This window comes from Typopeltis vanoorti, chromosome 8 (assembly GCF_054136105.1).
Source record: "Typopeltis vanoorti isolate ZY-2024b chromosome 8, IOZ_Tvanoo_1.0, whole genome shotgun sequence".
NCBI lineage: Eukaryota > Metazoa > Arthropoda > Arachnida > Uropygi > Thelyphonidae > Typopeltis > Typopeltis vanoorti.
Window position 1 is genome coordinate 57,943,726 of NC_143556.1, and position 27,970 is coordinate 57,971,695.

Sequence of the window (27,970 nt, forward strand, 5' to 3'; positions counted from 1 at the left end):
CTGCTATGATAAGAAGTACTCTAACATGCAAGGATAAAGAAGTGGTTGTGCCAGTGTATAAGATACTGGTCAAACCACACTTGGACTATTGTGCTCAGATCTGGTCACTGGGTTTTCAGTGTGATGTGGAAACATTAGAGAGGGTCCAGAGATGAGTGACTAAGACAATATAGGGACTTAGGAATGCTGGCTATGGAGAGAGGTTGAAGAAATGTGGATTGCAGAGTTTGGATAGGAGGAAGAGGAGAGGTGATATGATTGAGACATTTAAGTTGCTGAGAGGATTTTATGAGATTAATGCAGAGGGGATTATAAAACGAGTAGATAGTGAGAGGGGGTAGAACCACAGGTCATTCCTGGAAGTTGTGTAAAAATATGATGTGGATATGATGAGGAGAGGTGTGAAGAGCAGATTTTTTACATGGATAATTGTCAATGAATGGTACACGTTATCGGAATGTGTTGTTAATTCAAGGAGTGTTAAGGATTTTAAGATACTATATGATAAATATGTTGTCAGTTGAATGAACCTCCCACGATGAGTCTGCCGACTCCATGGGGGAGGGGATAATAATAATTTTTATGTTCTTCAAGGCATATGTTAACTGATCTACCAATTTGTCCAAAGTAGGCTAACTGGCAGGCACAAGGAACTTCATACACCACCCAGATGTTCGAGAGGATGTCACTGATCTGTAGGAGAATATATAAAAGTAGCTAGTTGAATGAAAGTGGTATGGAGATCATATGTGCAAATAACTTTGGCTATTTTTTCTGATGTATCCTTAACATATGAAATTTGAATAGTTTTGCTGTGATCCTGTGTGTTTGATGTAGGAGGGGGGCTGCATGTAATAGTTTATCTATTTTATATTGGCTGTAGTTATTGGCTAAAAAGGTGTTGCAAAGGTCCCTGAGCTCAGTTTCAAGAGCTGTCATTTGCCTGGCTCGGTTAGTAAGAGTTTTGAGTATGACATACTGTTGTGAAGAGTGGTTGTACAATTGTTAATGTAAATACGTATCAGTATGAGTGGATTTCTGTAGCTTATTTCTGTACTTAGAGAAGAATAATGAGCTATTAAGAAGTCATGTCACTAGCGTATCTAAAAAGGGGAGACTATTCATATTTTATTTTTCTATGGGGTTTAATTAAAGAAATTGGCTGTTAAGATGCACCAGAAATGTATTTAATGTGTCTGGACCATAAGGCCAAATAGCAAATACATCATCAACATAATACAGCCAAACTGTTGGTTTTTGTGTGGCTGTGTTGATAGCTTGGTTTACAAAATTCTCCATATAGAAGTTTTCTAGGGGAGAGGAGGAACCCATAGCAGTTCCATCTAGTTGCTTGTATATTTTTCCTTTCCACAGGAAATATCCTGCATATATTCATAATAGAATAACACCTGAGTTGGACAAAGGAGCAGGCTACACAGTGGTACTTCTGGATTTTGCTAAGGCTTTTGACAGGATACCCCATAGAACACTGTTATGCAAATTGGAGCAGATGGGAATGGATATTAAATTGGTGATATGGATAGGAGAATGGCTCAGGGAGAGATACCATAAGGTGGTGTATGGAGGAGCCGAGTCAAGAATGAGGCAGGTGACCAGTGGTGTGCCTTGGGCCAATGTTGTTTAATTTGTATATAAATGATATAGGAAATGGCTTAAAGGGAGATATTCAGTTGTTTGCTGATGATGCAAAGTTGTGTAGCACAATAAAAAATCAAGCCGATGTTGAAAGTTTGCAGGATGATTTAAATAAGCTGGTAAAATGGGCAAAAGATAATGGATGTCAGTTCAATGTGGAAAAGTGTAAAGTCATGCATTTTGGGATTAAAAGAATACCAGCTGTGTACTACATTGATGGAAAGGTACTCCAAGAGATTGATGAGGCTAGGGACTTAGGGGTGTTGGTAGATAGGGAGGTGAAGTTCAGAGGACACATTGCTAAGGTGTCCAAGATTGCACATAGGATTACTTGGTTGTTGAGGAACACACTGACATCCAGAGATAAAGAGGTTATTATTCCCCTTTATAAAGCATTGATACTTCCACATTTGGATTACTGTGCTCAGGTCTGGTCACTTGGATTCCTTGGAGATGAGGAGGCTGTGGAGAGGGTTCAGAGAAGAGTGACCAAGTTGGTGAGTGATATAAAAAATGCCCCCTACATTGATAGATTGAGAGCTTGTGGATTGCAGAGATTGGTTGATAGGCGAAGAAGAGGTGATATGATAGAAACATTTAAATTACTGAAAGGTTTTTATAGGATTGATGCAGGGGAAATGTTTCAGCTGTATGATAGTGATGGAAGAACAAGAGGTCATCTCTGGAAATTAAAGAAGAGTGTGGTTAACAAAGGTGTCAGAACAAGGTTTTTTGCCTGGAGGGTGGTGAACGAGTGGAATTCATTGCCTGACTTAGTTGTGAGCTCTTCGTCTGTAAATGAATTCAAGAAGAGATACGACAGATATTGTTTTGCTAGTTTGGGTCTTCTGCGATGAGTCTACTGACTCCATGGAGATACCCGTAATAATAATAATAATAATAATAATAATAATAATATATATATATATATATAGTGAATCTGAATAATTCATTTATGTCAGTGGGTGGAGAATGTAGTCTTAATAAGATCAAGTGTCTCTGTTTTTATTTATTCCCCATTCCTTCACCATCCTTTAGGACTGGTTGGGCCCTACATGGGGTGTTAAGTATTTATGACTCTAGTTCTGGGAGTGTTCATAAGGCTGATTTGCCTGTTCTGAGGGACAAAAAACCCAAGTTTCCAGGTGAAAAACTCTACCTCCATATGAGACTGGCTAACTCATCTGTAGTCAAAAGAGACCAGATAAATCCTGGACAGGAATTGAACTCAAGTCTTTCTGGGTTGACTGAGCTATGGAGGCTAGTGTCTCTGGTATTGGTACATAGTTAAAAGTGAGGTGATTTCAGAACTGACCATGATGACAGAATCTGTCATAGTTAAAATTTTCTATTAATGTTTTAAATTGCAAAATTTTTTTAAATAGATAAGAGTGAGTTGCCTGTAAGGGAGGAAATTGATTTGGATAAATGTTTAGCCAGTTTGTAGTTGGGGGAGATGTGTATGGGTGAAGGAAAAGGTGTATTGAGTTTGTGAATTTTAGGGATCTCATATATCTGGGGTGGTTTGACTTGACAAGTTTTTTGTAATTTCATTAGGCCAGGATGTTACTTTTTAAAATAATTTGTACAGTTTCCTTCTGGGATTTTGTGGGATCCCAGTCTTTTATCTGATAAGTGGAGGCAGTGGCGTACCCAGAGGGGGGGCCAAGGGGCCCGGGCACCCCCCAAAGAAAAGGAAAAAACACTAGAAAAATTTCCAAAAATCTTTTTCTAATTCAAATTCATTTTTTTTTTATTTATGTTGTGTGCTACTTATGAATTAGCGATCACTGCAGATGCTCAGTTATAGGTCATGCGATATGTAGTGTGTATTCGCAAAACGTCTACGCAACTCGGCCCCTCCAAAGGTTAAATCCTGAGCGCTCGGCCCCCTCCAAGATTAAATCCTGAGTGCGCCACTGAGTGGAGGAGTCTTTAAGCAGTTGATTTCTTTTTATATTGTACTCTGTATTACTTCATAATGACAGTAATATCAGCTTTAGTTACAATAATTTGTTTATTGTTATATAGCTTTCTAAGTGCTGATATTTCTTTTTGTGGAATGTTATTCTTGGGAGATTTGGATTTACTTAGAATACGAACCATATCCAGCTGAATGTTGTTAGCCACTGATGGTGCAAGTTCTATGCTGGTCATAATTTTTAAAAAATGGTACTGTTATGAACACGATGGCAAAATTATGCCCATGACTATGTGCACGTTGATTGCATCCTCTGAGAGTGTTATGTTATTACTATGCATTCTTGTCATAATTGTTGTCAGGAACAGCTCTGCTGTTGAAGCAGATTTTTTTCAGATGGAAATTCTTAACTTTTTCAAATTCTTTACTACCAGCATTTTCAGAGATGAAGATTAGAACACAGCACAGTTCTGGATTGAGTATTTCTGAAAGCTCTTCATGTAATGTGGTCATGGCAGCATTGATTTCTGGGAGCTGAATGTAAGTGCTGCCGATCTGTTCACAAATTAGTGCTATGCTCACCCACTTCCCCCATCAAGGAGGAGGAGGGGGAAGTGGATATGTGGACATCGGTGAGACAGTTGAGTGTAAGAATGTATATATTGTACCTGAGCCAGTACTAAGGACAAGAAATCAGAATGGAATAGTTAGAATAACGCATCAAGATAGGGGTGGGACAAAGGGACCTCTGCATTTCATGTATACTAATGCCAGGAGTATTAGGAACAAGAAGGAAGAATTTTTGGCCTTGGTTGGCTCTTCCTGGCCACAGGTTATTGGCATTAGTGAAACATGGCTGACGGAAGATGATATAGTTAGTGGGATAGAATGTATAGGTTATAGTGTGTTTAGGAGGAATAGAGTGAATAAAATGGGGAGAGGAGAATAGAAGTTATATAGAATGTTATGTGATGATAGCTGATGAACTGCAGCCGAGGAGAATAGAAGTTATATCGCAGGATAATGAAAAGAGCTCATTTGGGGCTATTTGGTGTGAGTAGCCATAGTATTCAACACAAAATATGAGGCTAATCTTCTTGAATGGCAGTCAGTCTCAAGTAGAGTAATGTGGGCAAATATGAGAGTGAGGAACTGGACAATGAGACTTATTTGTGCCTATGGTCCCACAGAAGGTTCTACTAAGGTAGAAGTGGAGGAATTTTTTGAGGCTTTAGAAAAAGTAACTGACACAATGAAAAAGGAAAAGTTGGTCCTTGTTGGGGATCTAAATAGTAGAGTAGGAAATGATTGTGAGACATACAAAAATATTTTGGGAAAATTTGGAGAAAAGAGCAAAGCTAATAATAATGGTAAATATCTGTTGGATTTCTGCTCAGAACATGGACTGGTTATTACTAACCCCATGTTCCAACATATAAATGTGCACAAATTCACATGGAGAGAAGAGGCGAGGAATAAGAAAAGTCTCATTGACTATGTTATTGTTGATAGTGATGTTTTCTCCCTGGTGCAGGACACAGAGTGTACAGAGGATTTGAAATTGGAAGTGATCACTATTTAGTCTTGAGCAGGATAAAATTGAATTTCATATTGAAAAGAATAACATGTAAGAAATTGTTAAAGTGAATAAAAGTTGAGCAGCTCTCAGTTGTGAACTGTAGACTAAAATACACAAAGATTATTGAAGAAAAAATGAAAGAGTTTGAGAACAGGAATCAAACCTTGGAGATTCAGTGGCAACCTCTGAAGAAAACATTGATTGATTCTGCCAGAGAGGCATGTGGTGAGGTTGTCTGCAAGGATAAAAAAATCAGAACTCCCTGGTGGACACAGGAAGTTAAAGAGGCAGTGAAGGAAAAGAAGAAAGCATATCAAAAGTTCCTGTCAAATAAGTCAGCTTATGCTCTTAGAGAATCAGAGACAAATGCAAGAATGCTAAACACTGTGTAAAACTAGCTAAAAAAAGTCATGGGAGGACTTTGGCATGAATATAGAAAATAAATATCAAGAAGGTGGGAAAATATTCTGGAGGGTGTTGAAGAAGCTTAGGAATGGAGGAAAGAGTGCTGTAAAAGGAGTTAGAGATGATAAAGGTGACATGAAAATGGGAGAAAAAGATATCCTTGAAGTATAGAGTAATTGCTTTGAAAGACTGCTAAATGAAACAAGCAGTGATGACAGCACAGTGGTAAAAAACACTGACCAGACATGCAGTCAGGAATACATATCCATACTTGAAGTAGAAAAAGCCATCAAAGGCTTGAAATGTGGAAAGGCAGCAGGAGTAGATGATATTCAACCAGAAATGCTGAAGTATGGTGGTATAAGAGTCTTACAGTGGCTGCACTGCATAGTTCAGAAAGCCTGGACAGAGGGACGAAATCCCGATGATTGGAGTAGAGCTCTCATAGTACCCATATATAAAAAGGGAAATAAAACTGAATGTCAGAATTACAGAGGTATTTCCCTACTGAGTGTTCCTGGCAAGATCTCTATGGAAGTATACTTGAGAAACGGTTGAGAAGAATTGTGGAAGAAAAGTTTGGTGAAGAACAAGCTGGATTCAGACCAAATAGAGGCTGTCAGGATCAGATCTTCACTTTACAACAAATAGTCGAGAAAGCATGGGAACATAACAAAGATCTGTATTTAAGTTTTGTCGATTTGGAAAAGACATATGACAAGGTGCCAAGAGAGAAGCTATTCAATATGCTACAGTTATATGGTGTCAATGGGGCATTATATCAAGCAATACTTAGTCTTTATTTGAGTTGTAAGTCAGCAGTTAGAATTGAAGGAAGTACAGGAAGATGGTTTAATGTTAAATCTCGTGTGAGACAAGGATGTACATTATCCCCTCTGTTATTCATTATCTATATGGATCACATTATGAAGGAAAGTGGTATTAAACATGATATCAAAATTGGAGATGTTAATGTCAGCTTTTTGCTTTATGCGGATGATGTTATAGTTCTAAATAAATCTGCTACAAGTCTGCAAGATCCTCTGACTAAATTGAATAACTGTTGTAATAGATATGGTATGAAGGTCAGCAATAAAAAGACAAGGACAATGAAAATAGGCAGAATCATTGAAAATGTCAACTGTGTTATGAATGGAGAACCTGTGGAACAAGTAAAATATTTCAGCTACTTAGGCACGATTTTTACCGAAGATGGTAAATTAAATATAGAAATAGACAACAGAATCAACAAAGCTGGTATGGTAGGAAGTTAATTGAATAAATTCATATGGAATAAGAGAGAAATTAGTCGGAACACTAAAATAGCTGTATACAAGATAGTGTTCAAACCTGTTTTAACTTATGCATCTGAGAGCTGGGTCAGACGTAAAACACTTGACCAAAGACTAGAAACCGCAGATATGGGAGTTCCGAGAAAGATTAGAGGCATGAACAGATGGTATCAATGGCAATATCATATTAAAAACGAGGATATTAGGAAAGAACTTGACATTGTCAGCATCCAGGAATGCATTAGCAGAGCTAATCTCAGTTGGTGTGGTCACTTAAACAGAATGGGCGAAGAAAGATTAGCAAAACAAGTGTTCTCTGTCGGGTTGGCAGGAAAACGACCCAGAGGAAGACCAAGATATAGGTGGATTGATATGGTACAAAGTGCCTTAGATGATAGAAATATAAGATCTGATAATGTTGGAGTTCTTGACAAGTAACAGACTGATTTGGAGGAAAATTGTAGATAGGAAGTTAGTAATGATGTAATTTTTTTCATGTAGTACTATCATATCCTGTACACCCCTTGAGGGTACATGGCAGGAATTTGATGATGATGATGGTGTGAGATTGAGAAGAGCAGAACAAAATACACAGTCGTGTGCTGCTATAGGCCAGGTGATGGAATAGATGGTGGAGATAGTATGCATAAACAAATTGATGAAATGAGTGGAAGGAGGGTAATTATTATGGGGGATTTCAACTATGGTAACATTGACCGGAAGGAGGAGAGGACACATGTGAGGAAGGAACTGGGTTTTATTCAGTTACTAAGGGATAACTATCTTAGACAGCATGTAATAGAAAATACTAGTGGGTTTGACCTGGTAATAGCATTTGAGAATTTAACTGTAATGAATATGACCATGTTGCCACCTATTGGTGAGAGTGATCATAAGGTCTTGAACTGGGAGGTGGCTAAAGGTGTGGAATTTTTGATTAAGACAGGGTATATGTGGAATTACTGTGCTGGCAAGTATGACAAGCTTAGGAGATTGCTTGGTTCAGTGCCATGGCATGTAAAACTGCAGGGGCTGGATGTTGACAGAGCATGGGAAGTGGTCAAGGAGCATTTGCAGGAGGTTATGGCTGATTGTATACCTAGGGTCTGAATAGTAAAATAAGTAGGGGTTAAATGGATGAATAACACCATTAAGCTTGAGCTGCAAAAAAAGAAAACTGTGGAGTTAATTTAAAGAGAAAGGTGACCTGCAGGCACACGAATGGTATAAAGCACAGGCCAGAAGGGTAACGAGCGTGGTAAGAAAAGCAAAAGTGGATTATGAAAGGAAACTAGCTATGCAAGCTAAAGAGAATCCCAAATAGTTCTTTCAATATGCTGCAAGTAAAAGAAAACCTGTACACGGCAGAATGATTTTAAGGAATGCCGATGGCAAGGAAGTCACTGAATCAGTCGATATAGTGGAATTACTGAGTGAGCACTTTGCAAACGTATATCATCCAGGTGGTGACATTGAAAGAATGAAGGAACCATTAGTTTATACAGGAATTGTGGTGAATGAAGTGGAGGTGAATAGTCTATTACAGAACCATAATGTGAATACATCTGTGGGATTGGATGGTATACCGGCACGGGTCTTACTTGAAGCAGCTAAAGAATTATCAGTGCCATTGGCCATGTTGTTTAATCTGAGTCTCTGGTCTGGTTTAGTCCTGAAGGTGTGGAAAGAGGGGAAAATAGTTCCACTGCATAAAGGAGGATTCAAGACTACCGTTGAAAATTACCGACCGATTAGCATATCAAGGGTCATTGTCAAGGTCTTGGAAAAAGTAGTTAAGGGAAAAATACAGGAATGGACTGATGAAAATGAGATACTGTATGAAAATGGGGATAGCATGGCTTTGTGAAGGGTAGATCATGCTTCAATAACTTGTTCAAGTTTTATAACACAGTGACGGCTGAAATGGATAAGGGTAATGGGTTTACAGTGATACTTCTGGACCTGGCTAAGGCCTTTGACAGGATACCACATGGAATTCTAAACTGTAAACTGCAACATGTGGGAATGGATAAAGGGTTGGTGAGATGGATGGGTGGGTGGTTGATGGAGAGATATCAGAGAGTAGTTTATTCAGGAGTAGAGTCCAAAAGATGGCCTGTGACTAGTGATGTGCCGCAGGGTTCTGTTCTTGGACCACTGCTGTTTAATTTGTTTATTAATGATATAGGGAAGGATCTAAGAGGAACAGTTCATTTGTTCACTGATGATGCAAAGTTGGGTAGGGCAATAGTGAATGCAGAAGATGTCAAAATCTTGCAGGATGATTTGGATAGATTGGAGTTCTGGGCTAAGGAGAATGGATGTCAATTTAATGTGACAAACTGTAAGGTTATGCATTTTGGGGTGAAAAGATTAGCAGTAGTATACCACTTTGGTGGAACTGTACTCCAGGAGATTGATGAGGCCAGGGACTTGGGAGTGTTGGTGGATAGGGAAATGAAGTTTAGAGAGCACATTGCAAAAGTGGCTAAATCAGCTCATCAAATCACTTGGTTGCTGAAGAATACTTTGACGAGCAGAGATAAGCAAGTTATTGTTCCTCTGTACCGAGCCTTGATGAGACCTCATCTTGACTACTGTGCCCAGATTTGGTCACCTAGGTTTCTTCCTGATGGGGAGGAGGTTGAGAGGATCCAGAGGTGAGTGACCAAAATGATAGCAGGTCTATGGAATGAACTTTATGAAAGCAGGTTGAAGATTTGTGGGTTGCAGAAATTGGTTGATAGGCAGAAAAGAGGAGATATGATTGAGACATTCCAACTGCTGAAGGGTTTCTATAGGTTTAATTCAGAGGATATTTTTGAGATCAGGACTGGTGGTGGGAGGACTAGGGGACATCTATGGAAGCTGGGCAAAAGTGTGGTTAGTAAGGGTGTTAGAGCTGGGTTCTTTACTTTTAGAGTGGTAAATGAGTGGAATAAGCTGCCTGAGTCTGTTGTGTGTGCTATGACAGTGAATGAGTTCAAGACAAGGTATGATAGATACTGTGAGAATGTTGAATAGTTGTGTGGATATGATGTTTAGGGCCTCCCTCGATGAGTCTAAGGACTCCAAGGAGTCCTTAGACTCATCGAGTAATAATAATAATAATAATAATAATAATAATATATTTTGAAAACCAAGCTCTCAACACAGTCACACAAAAACCAAGTTTGATCACACTATGTTGATGATGTTTGCTGTTTGACCTCATGGTCCAGACACATTAGATATATTTTTGGCACATCTTAATAGCCAACATCCTAAAATAAACTTTACCATGGAAAATAAAGCAACAATAGTCTCCTCTTTTTTAGATACACTGGTGACATGATTTCCTAATGCTAATCCTTCTCTATCTACAGAAAACCCACTCATACTGATAGGTATTTGCATAAACAATTACCCCCCCCCTTCCCAACAGTATGGCATTTTCAAAACTCTTAAGCAAATAGTCCTGGCTCTTTGAGTAAATAACACAATCTCTTGAAAATGAGCTCAGGGGGCCTGCAACACCTTTTTAGCCAATGGCTACAACCCATATAAAATGAACTATTACATGTACCCCCCCCATCCCTCCTATATCACACACAGGATCACAGCAAAACCATTCAAATTTCATGTGCTGAGGGTACATCAGAAAAAAATAGCCAAAGTTCTTTGAGAGAGGCATGTTTCTTTGGCCTCTCTCCATGTTTTATTATTATTATATTATTATAAAATTAGTTTAATCCTTTATCCAAGTGTGAGCAAACAAAGTTTGCGCCTGAAAGTATCTTCAGGACTGGGGTAAGGTGGTACAACACAGGGCAACTCGTTGCAAAGGTGGAGCAAGTTACTAACACTCCTAACTCAGTATCTCCTATAATGCAAAACACATCTCCTTGCGGATATGTCTGATGTTATGCATTAAGGGAAGAGCCACTATCCAGACTAGTTTCGACCTTTATTGAGGTAGAATGGGAGTTCATGCCTTTCATCACTGGCCTCTTTAGATTTAAAAAAAGTTGTCCTGAGATTCAGCCTGATAGTGAGAGAGGAGGAGAAAGATAGAGTGGATAGTAGTAGATAGTTAAAAGAGGCCTCAGTCGATCTACTTGGCCTGACTTAAATGACAGCACCAAGCAGATCTCCGACATTATCTCCCTCCATCCATTCTTTTCAGCTTTCCCTGGTCAGTCACCTCTTCAGGTGTCTGCCCGAGGAAAGTGGGGAAAAACAAATGAAAGAAGCACCACATGAAAAAGAGGAACTGGTAAATAACATTAAAAATTACATATTACAATTTGTAAGACAGAACCAAAGAAATAAGAAACTAGGTGAATTCTGAAATTTCAACCTGAATGACCAGTTTAATACTGAGAAGAGCAGGGGCAGAGCCTGGCCTGGGTGATGCAGCCCACAAGGAGCTGCACCGCCTCGGTGTAAGCCTTTGCAGCCCAAGTTCTCAGGATACCCCCTCCTGTGTGGAATAGACATAGACCTTTTTTACAACAAAAATTCTAATCTGAAAGAGGACAAAAAGAAGAAAAAAACAAACCAGATTTTTTTTTTTTTCTTCCCGTCTGGCAGATCTATACTAGGAATGGACTGACTTGCCAGCACGTTAGGCGAGGTTTAAATCCTCCTGCTGTCTATTTTTGTGGGTTCTAATTATGTGATCGGCTAATTTATCTCCACGGACGTAATTTAGCATGTAAAGGCCAACACTCCTAACTCAGTATCACTGAAGAGACCTCAATAAATGTCGAAACTAGTCTGGGTAGTGGCCCTTCCCTTAATGCATAACATCAGACATATCTGCAAGGAGATGTGTTTTGCATTATAGGAAATACTGAGTTAGGAGTGTTGGTATCTTGCTCCACCTTTGCAACGAGGAAATTAACCACCTTACCCCAGTCCTGAAGATACTTTCAGGTGCAAACTTTGTTTGCTCACACTTGGATAAAGGATTAAACTAATTTTATTATACTCTAACCAAGTGAAAAATAAACTTTCAACATCTTTCTCTAAATCCAGAGTAATTTATTAAAAAAGGGTGGCACATCATTTGGAAACTCCTATAGGTAGAGATGACTTGCCAATGCTTCTGCCTAGTATCTCCACTTGGGCCTGGCTCCCACTGAAGAGACCTTAATAAAGGTCAAAACTAGTCTGGGTAGTGGCCCTTCCCTTAATGCATAACATCAGACATATCTGCAAGGTCGCTTCTCGGCCTTTTGGCTAGGACCTAAAAGAGAGCTGCGGACTACATGCAAATTGTAGTATCTGTTCTTACACGCTTATGAGCTAAACGTAGCATCTGTTCTGCAACGTTAAAATTGAATACAGACTCCACCAAGAGTTCACGATCTTAACTGACCAGCACAGATAAAAGAAACCCCGGACAGGGGCAAGAAAAAACACTCAGTGGGAGGAATAGTTAGGCCTCCCCTAATATCTTCGGATCTTCCGAGAATCAGGACCATCGGGTTCGGAATTCATAGTGGTATTGATAAGAGAGCATTCGCGAAGACCATAATTGAATGCATTGGGGCAGACAACATTTCTGGTTTCACCCCCTATGGGGGGAAGGTATCAGGTTGTCTGCACAAACGCAGCAACAAGAGATAAACTACTGAAGGGAAACGAGTGCCAAGGAAAAATTTTCCATCCTTTTGTGGTAGGGAGCTCTTCTAAAAAAGTACGAATAGACCGGTTCCCTTTAGAATATCTCGAGGAAGACAGTGACATCATCCATAAAGTCTTCTCGAGGTGGGGAGCCGTTCGAGATATACGAATTGGCATGGACGCTGACTTCCCCCAATGGAAATCAGGCGAAGTCACCTTCTCCATAATGATGAAGGATGAAATTCCGAACTTCGTCAAGATAGGATCGGCCAGGGTAATGGTTAGCTACCCTGGCATGAAGCGACAATGCTTTAAGTGCGGTGCACTCACGCATTTCAGGGCTCAGTGCCCGAAAATGAAATGTAGCAATTGCCTCACAATGGGCCATGCATCGGAGAAGTGCCAGTTGGACTGCTTAAAATGCAGCGGAAAAGACCATAAAGTGGACACCTGTCCAAACAGAAACCTCGCCGAAAGAGTGGGAGGCACTATCACGCCCAACATGCCTACATCAGGAAACAATATCAGTGGCATGAACGACTTCCCAACTCTGAAGGCTGCACATGAAAGGGCAGAAACCGCCACATCCGACACACCAACAAAGAAAGTAACAGAAAATTCAACAGCCAAAACTGTAGAAGCAGCCAAGAAACAGGCAAAGCTGGAGAAACCAACCAACAACCAAACCTCTATCACAGACAATAAATAGAAAAACCAGCAAGAAGGCTCCACTACGACAGTTGAAGAAACAACAGTACATATGGAAATTAACAGTGAAGAGACCACCCAAAAAAGGCCAGGCAGCCCTAAAGAAGCCAGTATTAAAAAACAAAAAGCAGGGAGTCCAGGCGGAAAAAGCAAATTTTCCCTATGCAAAAGCAAATGCACCACTTCTGCATCTTCTAAAAGACTTTGACGACCTTGTGACCATAATGCGTAATGGAATAGAAACATTCAGGGATGTTCTACTCACACTGACAGGGAAAAATGTGCCCAAAGTGGTCAGTGCAGAGTGGAGCGACTACTTCGTCGAAGATATCAATGAAATAACCCCAGAAAAAATCAACGATTTTATTGACGCAAAAGACAACGTGGGTTTAGCTTTATACAGAGGCTTGTACATGCTAAACTACACCCGTGGAGAGAAGTTAGCAGAGCACATTCTTAGAACCCACAACAACAGAAAACAGGAGGATTTAAGCCTCAGCTAATTCCTCGTATAGCCCCCCCCCCAAAAAAAGGGCAATTTTTTCTAAAGTTCTTCCTTTGTATGTCCATATCTAGTTCACATAGGAAGGGGAAGACCTGAGAACCCGAGCGGCGAAGGCCTACATCGAGGCGGTGCAGCTCCTTGTGGGCTGCATCACTTGGGCCAGGCTCTCTCCCCTCTCCTTTCAGTTCCCAATCTGCCTAGTCTGTGTGTGTGTGTGTATGTGTATGTATGAGTCCTCTTTCATTTGTTTTTTCACCCACTTTTCTCGGACAGCCACCTGAAGAGGTGACTGGCCGGGGAAAGCTGAAAAAGAACGGATGGAGGGAGGAAATGTCAGAGATCTGCTTGGTGCTTGCAATTGAGTAAGACCAAGTAGATCGACTAAAGCCTCTTTAACTACCTACTACTATCAACTCTACCTTTTCTCCTCCTCTCTTACTATCAAGCTGGCTCTCAGCGCAACTTTTTGACTCTAAAGAGGCCAATGATGAGAAGATATGAACTCCCATTCCATCCGCAAGGAGATGTGTTTTGCATTATAGGAGATACTGAGTTAGGAGTGTTGGTATCTTGCTCCACCTTTGCAACGAGTTGTCCTAGTGTTGTACCACCTTACCCCAGTCCTGAAGATACTTTCAGGCACAAACTTTGTTTGCTCACACTTGGATAAAGGATTAAACTAATTTTATTATACTCTAACCAAGTGAAAAATAAACTTTCAACATTATTATATTATTGTTTAAAGATTGATATTCTAATATATTTTATTATTATTATTATTGTTGTTGTTGTTGTATGGGAACCTTCATGGAGTCCAAAGACTCATTGCAGGAGACCCAAACTATCCACACAATCTGTCATACCTCTCCTCAAATCCATTAACAGATAAGGCAAGCACAACTGACTCTGTCAACCTATTCCACTCATTCAAAAATCTTCAAGCAAAATATCTAGTCCTCATTCTGCTTTATTTTTTATTTATATTTTGACTCATACAAATCCAGTAAAGTACATATTTTAATTTTAATGAAACTTCCAAACATGTACTGAGATGCAGCTATAACTTACTACAGAGGACATTTATTGAAGCTGGTTCCTATCTTCATCAAGACATATAATTCTACAAAGGCACAATAAATGAATTTATGTGCTTTTTATTTAGCAGATAAATGAATTTATCTGCTTGAATTTATCTCTCATAGGCTTATCCATATTAAGTCTCTTTCCTTTTGCAATCATCAGTGTTTTGCAATAGTGGATTGTTGCAAACAGTCCACTATGATATTGATCAGCATTTTCAGTTATGTGGCATTCTTTTATATGGATTGTGAAGAAATAAAAATCATTAGAAAAGATATATGATGGTCTGATGACAAGATGATACTAGACTGGAGACTATTCATTGTCTATGAAGACAGTTTGAGAGAGAGAATGTATCATAAGCAGGGAAAAGGGGGGGGGCATATGATGAAGTCCTAAATCAGCAGGAGATTATTATTACTATTATTATCTTAAAACTCCATGGATTAAAAAACTAATCTAGGAGGTCCTGTTTACTGAATACACCCTCTGTCCAAAAAGAAATTGAAATTTTTGAAAATAGAAGAAACTAGTGCCGCCACCTGTTGTATCTTTTTGTTGTTGAAAGCAGCAACCTTCATTAGTATTGTGTCAGCTGTTTATAACATTTGTTTAATTAGAAGCCAAGTTATAGTGCCAAGAGTGACAGTGTGTTTTGACAAACCGTCAGAAAATGAGTTTCAAACAGAGAGCTGCGATTGACTTTTGTGTTAAACTTTGTAAAAGTTTTACTGAAACACATCAAATGCTTAAAAAAAAAAAGCATATGGTAATGAATGCTTATCCTGTACTCAAGTTTACGAGTGATTTAAGCAATTTCAAAGTGGTCGTGAGACACTTGAGGACGATGAAAAGCCGGGCCATCCAAAAACTAGACTGAGCGAAGTTAACATCCAAAAAGTGCGTGATTTCATCAAAGAAAACCCAAAATCGTCCATGAGATTGATTGAAGATGAATTGAGGATTCCAAAATCAACTGTGCACAACATTTTGACTGAGAGTTTGGGCCTTCGCAAATTGAATTCCGGATTTGTTCCCCACAAATTGACCAATGACCAAAAAATGTATTGAATTGAACACTGCAAGGACCTCATTAAAACCATTCATAAGGACTCATACTTCCTTGAAACAATCATTACTGGTGATGGAATGTGGTGTTTTGAGTATGAGCCCGAAACAAAGCGCCAAAGTGCTGAGTGGAACTATCAGAAGAGGGCCATCCGAAAAAAAGGCACTTGGAGAAGTCAAAAGTAAAGACAATGCTGATTTGTTTCTACTATTCCAAGGACATTATCCACAAAGAATTCATTCTGTCTGGCCAAACGGTGAATGGTGAGTTTTATCTCGAAGTTTTGAAGCAATTGATAGCCTCGTGGATGAGAATTTGTCGCGTATGGCATGAATATCATGATGTAGGCAGTTGATCACTTTTGCACGATAATGCACCGTCTCATTGTTCAAACATTGTGAGACAGTTTTTGAGCAGAAACCAAGTTTGTGTGTTGATCACTCACCATATTCACCTGATTTAGCACCCTTTGACTTCTTTCTCTTCCCCCGACTTCATTTGCTGTTCAAGTGGCATTAACCACAACCCTCAAAAGTATCCCAAAAACCGATATAAAAACCTCATTTAATAAATTAATTGACCATGCCAAATGCTGTATCGAAGCTGAGGGAGAGTATATTGATTGAAATAAATGATTTGAATAATTATAATTGGCCTGTGTTTAATTTTCTATCAAAAGTTCGGTTTCTTTTTGCACAGAGGGTGTAGATAGGCACTGGCAATTTGAAAGCATAGAATAATGAAAGGGACTGTCAAATGCACAAAGGAAAGAGAAGTATATATTTTTTTTTTAAGGAAAGTATTAGGTGCATGGAATGTATTGATTGAGAGATTCTAAATATGAATGAGTTTAGTGTGATATTATTATATTAAATATGGCCTAATGATAAAAACTATGCTGCAACAGAATTTGTGGCATATAGAGCAGACTTCTTGTAATGAGTTTCTTATCTTCATAGAGGTTGCATAATAATAATAATAAATAAAATAAAAACAATCATTATCAAATACTGTACATTTGATAATGATTGTTTTTATTCTTTTCATATAAATACTTGGAAATACCTTCAGATTGTTAAATATATTTATACTATGGTGGCTGCTTGGCCTTGTAGTAACTTCTATAACACCAGAATGGCAAATGAAAGACCATTACAGGTTTGGTTTCTAATCACCAAATAGAGGAACTTTCTCTATGCATTTTTATAACCAGTACCTGCATTGGGTGATTTTGGTACAGATAAGTAGCCCTCCCTCTTCTTGAAGGAAACCCAAGTTTTTAATCCTGCAATTCAGTAAACTTACTCTTGAACATATATGCTATATACTAGTTAGGATTAGTAGAAGTTGACTGCTATCTTGTTTACTGATGCTAGAGATTGCACTAATCTTCTAGTAATGAAGAAATAAGTCTAACCGTCAAGTGACTTGAAAGAAATTAGGCCAAAAATAGTGCCATGTACTCTCTTTCGGGAATAAACAACCACAGAGAATATTCATAATGGGAGATTTTTTTGTTTTTCAGTTTCTGAGTTTAAATTATCATTGTGACTTGAAAGGTCTATACATAAGGCTGATTTATAAATGAATAGTCATAAATACTTTACTCAATTAATTAATAAATAGAAATACATAATTTTGCGATAATTTTGCAAAAATCATGAACACTTTGTTATCCATAGGAATTTATCACCGAGATGTCAGCACCACCAATATTCTTGTCAACAGTAGTGGTAGAGCTTGGATAAGTGATTTTGGGAATTCAACGGTATGTTTTCGTTGTAACAGTATTTATGCAAGCATAAAATTTGTTACTTATGTCCTTGTATATTAAGATACTATGTTTGTATTTTAATTAAAAAATTAAAAAATTTATTCTTCCATTATTGTAATGAACAGTCATTTGAAATAATGTAAAAATATCTCTATTATTTGTCTTCTTTCTGACCTTATTAACATTTCTTAAAATTTCATAAAGAGGATATTGTCTTTTCTTAGCTTCGAAGAGTATCCAGAGGACCTATTGGAACGATATATTTCATGGCACCAGAAATCCTTGATGGTGATTATTACAGTAAGAAAAATTTCTATGTGTATTCCATTTTATGTTTATCTATAAATGAGATAGTCTCACATCCTTAACTTTCTTTGATTTATTGTACGTATTAACAGCAGTTGAATTAGTAACATTCAATTGGTTTTAGCTTCTATTAGAATGTGAGTTACATGTAAATTTAACCAACACTCTGTGTGTATGTGCGCGTGCGCATGCACTCTTGCATGCACACACACACAGCGCTTGAACTATGGAGATACAGCTGTGAGGAATGGTCATGGGAAATGCTATTCACTTTTATTATTATTGTTGATCTTCCACCAGGAGACTTAGTTTGAAATGCCAGTATCCATTCATCCCCCCCCCCCCAAAAAAAAAAACACTGAGTTAGTCTTGAACTGTGGCTGTGGGTTTGGTTTTTCTAAGAATAAATTGAGCTCAAAGACAAATATGATAGCAGTAATGACAGTACATATAACTATTACCACCATATATGTTTGTGTCTTGTTACTCGGGAAAACCCAATCCCATGGCCATAATCACTATGTTCGGGGGGGGGGGGGGGGGGAATAACAGATGAACCATATACTAAGTAATCGCCACTGTAGATAAACAACATAGTCATAAAATAAAATTTGCCACCCAGATGCATTTTGGCATATGTATATTCATTTATAACTGTTCTTTACTCTCTCTCTCTCTCTCTCTCTCTCTCTCTCTCTCTCTCTCTCCCTCTCACTCACTCACTCACTCACACACACACACACACACAAAATTCCCTTTTCTCCCTTTTTTTTAATTTCTATTAACTTCTTTATAATAAGAATTTTCCAAACATATTTATACAGAAATACATAACAATACTGACATGTTCTATATTTCACACACATACACATTCACAGATGAATGTGTATGTGTGTGTGTGTGTGCAGCCAGAAAGAATAGGTGGTCATCAGAAAGACAGAGATGTGGAAGGCAATTCAATGAAGCAATTTTGGTGTAAGATAGTGGCTACTTAGACAAAAGAGGCACAAGAGAAGATGTGGAAGGTTGAGTAATAATTATTTGACCTGCAGTTGGTCACAGATGGAATTCAGGAATGAGTGGATAAGAATAAGATATTCTATGGGGATAGAATGAATTTGTGAAGGGTGTTCATGACTTATTTATTTGCTGCCTTTTTATAATAGAGTTACTGTGTTGAGTTAGATAAAAGGTATGACGACATGATGATAGTGATGGACTCTGCAAAGGCATGTGACAGAATACCACATGGAACTCTTCTATGCTAACTGAAATAAATAGGGATGGATATGAAGCTGGTGATATGGATATGAGAGTAGCTGACAGACAGATACCAAAGAATAGTATATTGAGGAGCAGAATCCAGGAGAAAGCATGCCAAAAGCTGCTGTGCTTAGATCACTAGCAGCATGCCAAAAAATACTGTGCTTAGATCACTACTGTTTAATTTGCATAAATGACAAGAAATAATTCAATTGTTTGCTGCTGATTAAAAATTGATAGTATAATAATTAATAAAGTAATGTAGATAGGTTGCAGATGATGTAAATAGGCTGATAGTATAGACAAATAAAGACAACCGAATATTTGCTTTCAGGTTATTTCCTATATCATTTATGTACAAATTAAACAGCAATGATGTGTCACAAGGTTCAGTGCTAGTCACCTGTTTTCATCTCAGCTCTTTTGGTATCTGTGATGAAAACAGGTGACTATTGGTATCTGTATAGCAGCCACCCTCTTATCCAATTAAGCAGTGTCATATACATCCCCATTTGTTCTAATTTGCATAACAGAGTTCCATGTGGTATTCTGTTAATTGCCTTTGCAAAATCCAGCAGAATCATCATGTAGTCATTTTCTTTATCCAACTCTGGTGTTATTGTATGCCCACCGTTTGTAAGGCTCTCCTTTCTCCCCTTCAGCATGAATCGAATAGTCGATTCATGCTGAAGGGGAGAAAGAAATGAAGGATGTACAAATTGGTCACCAACATGCAAAATCATGTGCTTTCTTGTCTGTCGCTGTAGTATAGTAGTAGCTTGATTTTTGTTGTAGCTTTTTTGTATTATTTTTTTATTATTAATTTGTATGATGGATCCAGTACAGTCAACAAGTTCTGTTGTTAAACGTTTCAGTAGCTCTTGCAAAAGAATATTGAATAATGTGCTGACATTCTGCGAAAAAGAATTGTCAGAAGTCCGTCTCCTTGTTCCCCCTTTCTCAAGTCATAAAACGTGCAAGTGCAATTGCAGGCGTATCGGGGTTGACTGTTAAAATAATTCATAGGGAATCAAAAAGGTGAAGGTAAGCCAAAATTTAAATCTCCTAAAAAGAAAAAGCACCAGAGAAAGAAAACCATCGAAACCGTAGCTTTGAATGATTTTGATGTAGACATTATAAGAACTATTCATGAATTTTACGTGGTCGAGAAAAGAGTGACAACTGTTCCGAAATTGATTCCTGTGCTTAAAGAAAAAATTAATTTTCCTTGGAAAAGAGAAACTTTAAGGAAAATACTTCGTGAAATCGGATTTTGTTTTAAAAAGTCCCAGAATGAAAGGAAACTTATCATGGAGTGAAGTGACATTGTTTTATCTAGAACGCAGTGTGTGAGAGCAATAAGACATTTCAGGGAGGAGAAAAGACCGATTGTGTATCTAGACGAAACTTGGATTGATAGTTATTTAACTTATGGAAAATGTTGGCAGTCTAAAGAAGAATGTGGAGTGCTACAAACCGGAAATGCCTCGCAACGCATAATAATTTTATGTGCGAGTGGAGAAATGGGTTTTTTACTGGATTCAAACTTACTATACAAAACCAATTCAACTATTGGAGATTACCATGGGCAAATGAATTCTACGATCTTCGAAAAGTGGGCAGAAGAAAAACTGATTCCAAACCTTCCTAAAAATGCTGTTATTATAATTGATAATGCTTCATATCACTCTATTCGATTAAACAAAGTTCTAAATTGGTCTAATAAGAAGCAAGTTCTTATGGATTGGCTCTCTGCAAATAACATTTCTCATTCCCTAGATATGCGAAAAATTGAATTGCTTAATTTGGTCAAAAGAAACTCGCCCACAACTAAACTATTTAAATTCAACACATTGCTCAAAGAGCATGGATTTCTAGCTTTGAGGCTACCACCATATCATTGCGATATTAATGCTATTGAGTATGTTTGGGCAGAAGTGAAAAGTTTCATTCGCCATTGCAATGTAACTAGGGATATTGACATGTTGAAACTTTTTAAGCTTTCAGAACAGGCGATTGAAAGTATTACAGTTCAAAACTGGGGAAAATATTGCTCTCATGTCACCTCATTGGAAAATATGTATTGGGACAGAGACAGAATTATCGAAGAATTATGCAAACCTTTGGTGATCAGTTTAAGTGAAAGTGATGGCGATTCGGACACCAATTCAGATGACTCTGAAGATTAAAAGGATTTAATAATGGTATTTTTTTTCCAACATTTTTTTTTGCATGGGTTTGTTAAAAGAGTCACAACAAGTCATAAATAATTAATCAGTTTAGGACATTAAAGTGTCTCAGTTCTCTCAACTGTAAGTTTAGAATATCTAAGTTCATTTGAAAAAATTTCTGTTTTTCTGTATAATGATTTTTATTTTATAGAAAACATTCTTAAAAATAAACTTAGTTAAATTTTTGTTTTATTCTATACCTTTTTTAATTTTATTAATACTCTATGTACATTTTTCCAACTGTTATATAAGCAAAATAGTTACACTTTAAAATCAGCAACATTCATAAAAGAAAAGCTAAATTTTCCGACCTGTAATAATAAACAAACTCATCCCAGAAGACAGGTTGATTACCCTATTATCGGAATGGATTCTCCTTTTTCTGACATGGGTAGAAGTGTCTCTAATCGGTGGGCAAACTATACTTGATTGTAAAAAGACAGTAATTTATTAAGGCATGACTGACCCATCGCAAAACCATGTTGCTCCTCATAAAGTATCATATTTTTATCTGCCCATTCTTAAATTCTCTTTTTAACCAATTTTTCCAGTACTTTTACCACCACTCCTGAGATACTGATTAGTCTATAATTTGTTACTGCAGGCTTTGAACCACCCTTATGCAAAGGAATTATTTTGCCCTCTTTCCACTCCCTTGGGACTCTACCAGTGCTGAGACTTAAATTAAAAAGCCTGTCACATATGTTAAAGCAGTAACCTCACTAGGATGATATACCCTTGTAAAGTGTTCACTAAGTAATTCGACTATTTTTTCTGCTTTCTGTCACCTCGTGACCATTATCACTCATTAAGGTTAATCTTCCATAGTCATCCTTTCTCATACTTGCCACATTAACAATAGAACTCTTTGGGATTTCCTTTGGCCTGCTGGGCTAGATTATTCTCATAATCTGATTTTGCCTTCCTTGTCATGCTATTTACCTTTTGTACCTGAGCCTTGTATGTGATTTGCTGGTCACCTTTCTCTCTATATATACCCTGCACAGCATTTTCATCTTCTGCAGCTCATGCTTAATGATATTACTCATCCATTGCACTCCTACCTGATTAACCCTCCTTACCTTAGGTATAAAATTTAATATTGCTTCTTCTAGATGACCCTTAACTATCTCCCATTCACTACTAACATCCTTACCCTGCAGTATTTTATGCCATACCACAGATTCAAGCTTCCTCTTAAGGTTGTCATAATCACCTGGCTTGTAATTTCAAATATAACCCTTCTTGACAGAATATTCCTCATGTTTTGCAATCTCCCAAGTCAAGACCGCATTGTCACTTTCACTAATCAGAAGCAATGTGGTCACCTTGGTTATGGATAGCTCTTCTGATCCTATGACCAGGTCCAATACTAGGGGTGTAGGAGGAGAAGGAGGGGGTATATAAATTCCATTTCCTTCCTGTGATGTGCTCATTCTTCTTCTTCTTTCCAGTTTATATCTCCATAGTTGAAGTCCCACATAATAATCACTTGACCTGTACTCATTGTACTAATTTGTCAATGCATGTCTTCCAGATCATCCATGGAACTTTCTGGCCTATAGCAACAATCAACTGTATATTTTATCTTACTGATCTTACAGTAATCTCATAGCAGACTGCTTCAAATGAACATCATCACCCTCTCTACCTACCTCCTATTCTTTTTTGGCTGCAATTCATCTGCTATGTTCAGCAGTGTCCCTCCACCCATCCTATCCTTCCTGAAAATACTAAATCCTTCGTACTCTATACCAGTAACTACATCATCTGCTGTTATCCAAGACTCACTAATACCTATAACTTTTGGCAAGGTTGCACTAACCAATGTCAAAAAGTCCTCCATTTTGTTCCTGATACTTTTGGCATTAGATTAGATGAATTATATTTAAAAAAATATATTTCATCCACATAGCAGGTTGGGTTGTTAAACAAAAAAATACCTTAATACCAAGTCCTAGAGTATCGTGCTCCTAACGATATGATTCTTTGAAACACTCTTCTAAACATAGCTTGACCAATTTCCTGCCAATTTCACTTAGGTGATCATCAGTATCTGTTTGACATATTGTGAAACATTAATGCAACTAAGTTTTGGTCTGTTCAACAGGTTACCACTATCAAGGATGTCATGGATACGATTGCTAATTAATTTTTCTATTACCTTATCTGTAACATTAAAAAAACACTAATCTTGTTAGTGACATTAATGTTAGTGTTATTCTCCTCTTGATGCAGAATTCCACACACGAATTTGAATATCCCTTGAAAATTTCCAATCAGAAGATAATATTCCTAATCTCAGCAATCACTGAATTTAATTGAAAGTGGATTGACTAATCCTGATAAACATCTTTTTACCCTTAAAGAAGATCAACATTTTTCTTCTCATGTATATCAGGAATACATCAGAAAATACTGCTTGAGAAGCAAGATTTATCTAATGATAAATGAAGAGATTTATCCTTTCTTTTAGTGTTACACAGTGATCAGCATTAATTTTAGAAATTATGTACTTTACAACCGTGTTATAATTAAAAGAGTTATTTATAACACGGTTGTAAAGTCCATAATTTCTAAAATGAAAAGTTTATCATTAGTTAAATCTTGCTTCATTTCCTCCAACACAGTATGCAGCCTCCCAACGATGTATCCCAAACTTAAAGACTTTACATTAAACTGCTATCCCCATTCATTTGACCATCTATCTAGTTTATCCAAATCCTCTTGCCCTGCTAATGGATTTGGATAACTCACGGTGCCCTGTCAAATGCCACTGTAAAATCCAAAACAATGGCAGAATAAGCCTTTCCCTCATCAACTGCTCTTGTTGCTTTATTATAAAAGGCAATCGTATTACTAAAGCAAGAGTGCCTCTTAACAAATCCATGTTGACTCTCAGAGATAACATTACCCTCATCTACCCAATGCTGTATATGATCCCTCACTAATTTCTCTAAAATCTTAACAACTACTAATGAAACACAAACTGGTCTATAATTTGACATTTCTAGTCTGCTACCACCTTATGCAATGGCACTATCTTACCTTCCTTCCATTCCTTGGGGTACTTTTCCTGTGGCAACACTTTCGTTGAAAAGCCAGGTCAACGGAACTGTCAGTTCTTTAACACATTCTTTCAAAACCTGTGGTGAAATTCCATCCTGTCCCACAGCTTTATTGATGTACAGAGTACTCATTATTTGAAACACACACTCTAAACCTTGAACCTGCCCTATCCCTCTAATATTAAAACCTACTTTTCCAGGATGAAATACCCCAATAAAGTATTCATTGCACAACTCCACTATGTCTTTTGCATCAGTCAATCTATTTCCATTTCCACATAACTAAAAAATTCCTCAGGATTTTCTTGGATCTCAGGGCCAATCTCTTCTTATATTCCAGTTTTTCTTTCCTTACCATAACTCTCCTGGCTTGAGTCTTATATTCTTCATGCATCTGCTCTCCACCGCTCTCCTTATATCTCTTCCATAACCTCTTTTTTACTTGCAGTTCCTGTTTGATCTTGTTTGTCATCCAGTTTACACCAAATTTTGTTCTCTTCTTCACTCGTGGTATACAGCTTGCTATTGTTGCTGATAAATTTTCCTTTTACAAGTTCTCAAGCACTAATGATATTTTGCCCTTCCAATTTCTCCCTCTATGGAACTGCCCCAAATTAATATCTAAGACTATTATAATCATCTGCCTTATAATTCCATATGCATTCCTTTCTCTAGTCAAAACCACATGGTCACTCTCCCTCCAACTGGGGCAGTGATGCCATCTCATTTACAATCAGTTTTTCTCATGCTATAACCAAATCCAAAACTTTTGAACGTTGTGTTCTTTCTACTATATGTTGCCTAAGACATCTGTCACTCAGGAATTCTAGAAATTCCATTCCCACTCATTCTTCTTGCACTTGCCAAGCTCAACTGCATAAACATCTCTTGCTCCTCACCCTCTAATCTCCCTAACTTGTGGCAATATTCCACTAAATATCCTGTCCTGCCTAGCTCTACTTCACACCATATGCTTTCAAAACCATTAGTGCCATTGACCTCCAAATCCTCCATCCTGAGAGGACATAAATCATCACTCATCATAAGCAGTACATAACATGAAATATATTTGTAAATTTTGAAAACTTGAAGCAAACAGCTAAACAACTCATGGAGAAGAAGATAGGAGCTGAAATAGTCAGATTGCAAAAAAATACTCCGGTTTTAGAAGCAAGCACCTGCTTCAACACTCAATATATTATTATTATTATTTTTTTTTTTTCAAAACAGTAAAATGAAGTGATTCTGACAATGTTTCACACCAGAAATAAGACAAAGACCAGTTATTTATAATTCAATTCTATTAATGAGCATGGTGGGAAATGCAACTGGGTATCTTTATGCATTTTGAATCAATCTATACTGTGTAGGATATGTTTCATATATTTTCGTTAGCAACTTTAGGAATATCATCACTTGAAAGTATCACCTCTGGGAATAAGGTCCAGGTGACAGTTCTTGAAGATTACCATAACAAAAGCTTCTTTGAAATAATTTTCACTAATGGAATGTGGATATTCAAAATTTGGTCTTGTGATTTAATCAGTGATCCCATCTCTTCTTTAATATTATGAACTTTTATCTCTATTAATGTATGATAGAATACAGTGTAAGCACAGAAAAAAAGCCGAAGGAGGGAAAATGTATATACTAAAAAGTATATTATATGTATATGAAATATAGATACATATATTATATATACATATATAACATATATACATATATTATATGTATATGAAATCTCTCCATTTTAAAAAAAATGGAGAGATTTCATTTCCTTGAGGGCCCCCCCATTATGAAAATTATATATATATATATATATATATATATATATATATATACATACATACATACATATATGGAGGTCTCATGTAAAGTGGCTGGAAAAAGTTCTGTTTTTGGTCTCCAGTAAATATTCACCAGAGATGATCTGGAACACATGCATCAGAAAAATTAGTACAAGTGCAGGCTGAGAGTGGTGATTGTGGGAGACTTCAACTGGAGATATAGATGGAAAGGAAAAGAGACACACTGGGAAGGAAGTGGAATTTATACACCTACTGATAGATAATTACTTGAGGCAGCATCTGATGGAAGGGAATCAAGGTGCAAGAGTATTGGACCTGGTCATAGGATCAGAACTATTTATAACTAAGGTTGACACATTGCCTCTGATTAGCAAAAGTGATCTGGGAGATTGTAAAACATGAGGAATATTCTGTCAAGAAAGGGGTATGCTTATATGTGAAACTACAAAGCAGGAGTTTCATATGTGAAACTACAAGCTTAGGAGGAAGCTTGAATCTGTCCATGGCATAAAACACTGCAAGGGAAGGATGTTAGTTGTGCATGGGAGATAGTTCAGTAGCATCTAGAGGAAGCTATATTAAATTGTATGCCTAAGGGAAGGAGGAGGGACTAAATCAGGTAGGAGTATGATATTCAGAAAAAAAAATTGCTGAGGAGGATATATAATGAAAAAGATGACCAGCAAACTCATGAACATTATGGTAAGGAAAGAAGGCAAAATCGGATTACAAGAAGAAATTTGAACAGGCCAAATGAAATCCCAAAGAGTTCTTTTACTATGTGGCAAGTAAGAGGAAGAATGACCATGGAAGATTAGCATTAGCGATGATAGTCATGAGGTGACAGAAGCAGATAAAACAGCTGAGTTACTGAGTGACCACTTTGCAAAGGTATAGCATACTGTACAAGTGAGGTTAATGCTCTGACATACAGTATCTGACAGAGACTTCAGTGGGAACAGAGGTGGATGAATTGGAGGTTCTTAGGATATTGCAGAATCTCAATGTAAATACAGCTATGGGATTAGATGGGGGTACTCATCTCTGGTAGAGTTATTCCAAGGGAGTGGAAAGAGGGCAAAGTAATTCCCTTGCATAAGGGAAGTTCTAAGACTGCAGTAGCAAATTATAGACCAATCAGTATCTCAGGAGTTGTGGTAAAAGTACTGGAAAAATTGGTCAAAAAGAGAATTCAAGATTGAGTGGATAAGAATATGGTAATCTGTGAGGTGTAGTATGGCTTTGTGAAGGGTGAGTCATGTCTTAGTAATTTACTGTCTTTTTATAATTGGGTAACCACAGAGTGGGATAAAAGGAAATGGTTACATAATGATTCTTCTGGATTTTGCAAAGGCAATTAACAGAATACCACATGGAGCTGTGTTATGCAGATTGTTATGCAACTCTGTTATGCAAATTAGAACAAATGAGGATGGTTATCACACTGGTTATGTGGATAATAGGATGGCTGCTGGAAAGATATTAAAAGTGATATATGGAGGGGCAGAATCAAGGTGAAAACAGGTGAAGTGTGTGCCGCAAGATTCAGTGCTGAGACCACTGTTTAATTTGTACCTAAATGATATAGGAAATAACCTGGAAGGGAATATTCAATTGTTTGTTGATGTCAGAAGAGAGGATTGGAGTATGTGGATTGCTTGAAAGGCATTTGAGGATAGAAAGGAACTGTATGCA

General features: G+C 37.5%; 1 protein-coding gene across 3 annotated transcripts in view; it reads left to right on the plus strand.

Annotated features, from left to right (window-relative positions):
* Positions 1 to 27,970, plus strand: part of LOC150104019 (uncharacterized) — a 116,065-nt gene that overhangs the window by 21,489 nt on the left and 66,606 nt on the right. For all 3 annotated transcript variants that reach the window (XM_090396982.1, XM_090396980.1, XM_090396981.1), the window contains exons 2-3: positions 17,508 to 17,593; positions 17,824 to 17,899. In XM_090396982.1, the coding sequence (XP_090253108.1) occupies positions 17,866 to 17,899 (34 nt within the window). In that variant the 5' untranslated portion in view covers positions 17,508 to 17,593; positions 17,824 to 17,865. The remainder of the gene's footprint in view (positions 1 to 17,507; positions 17,594 to 17,823; positions 17,900 to 27,970) is intronic.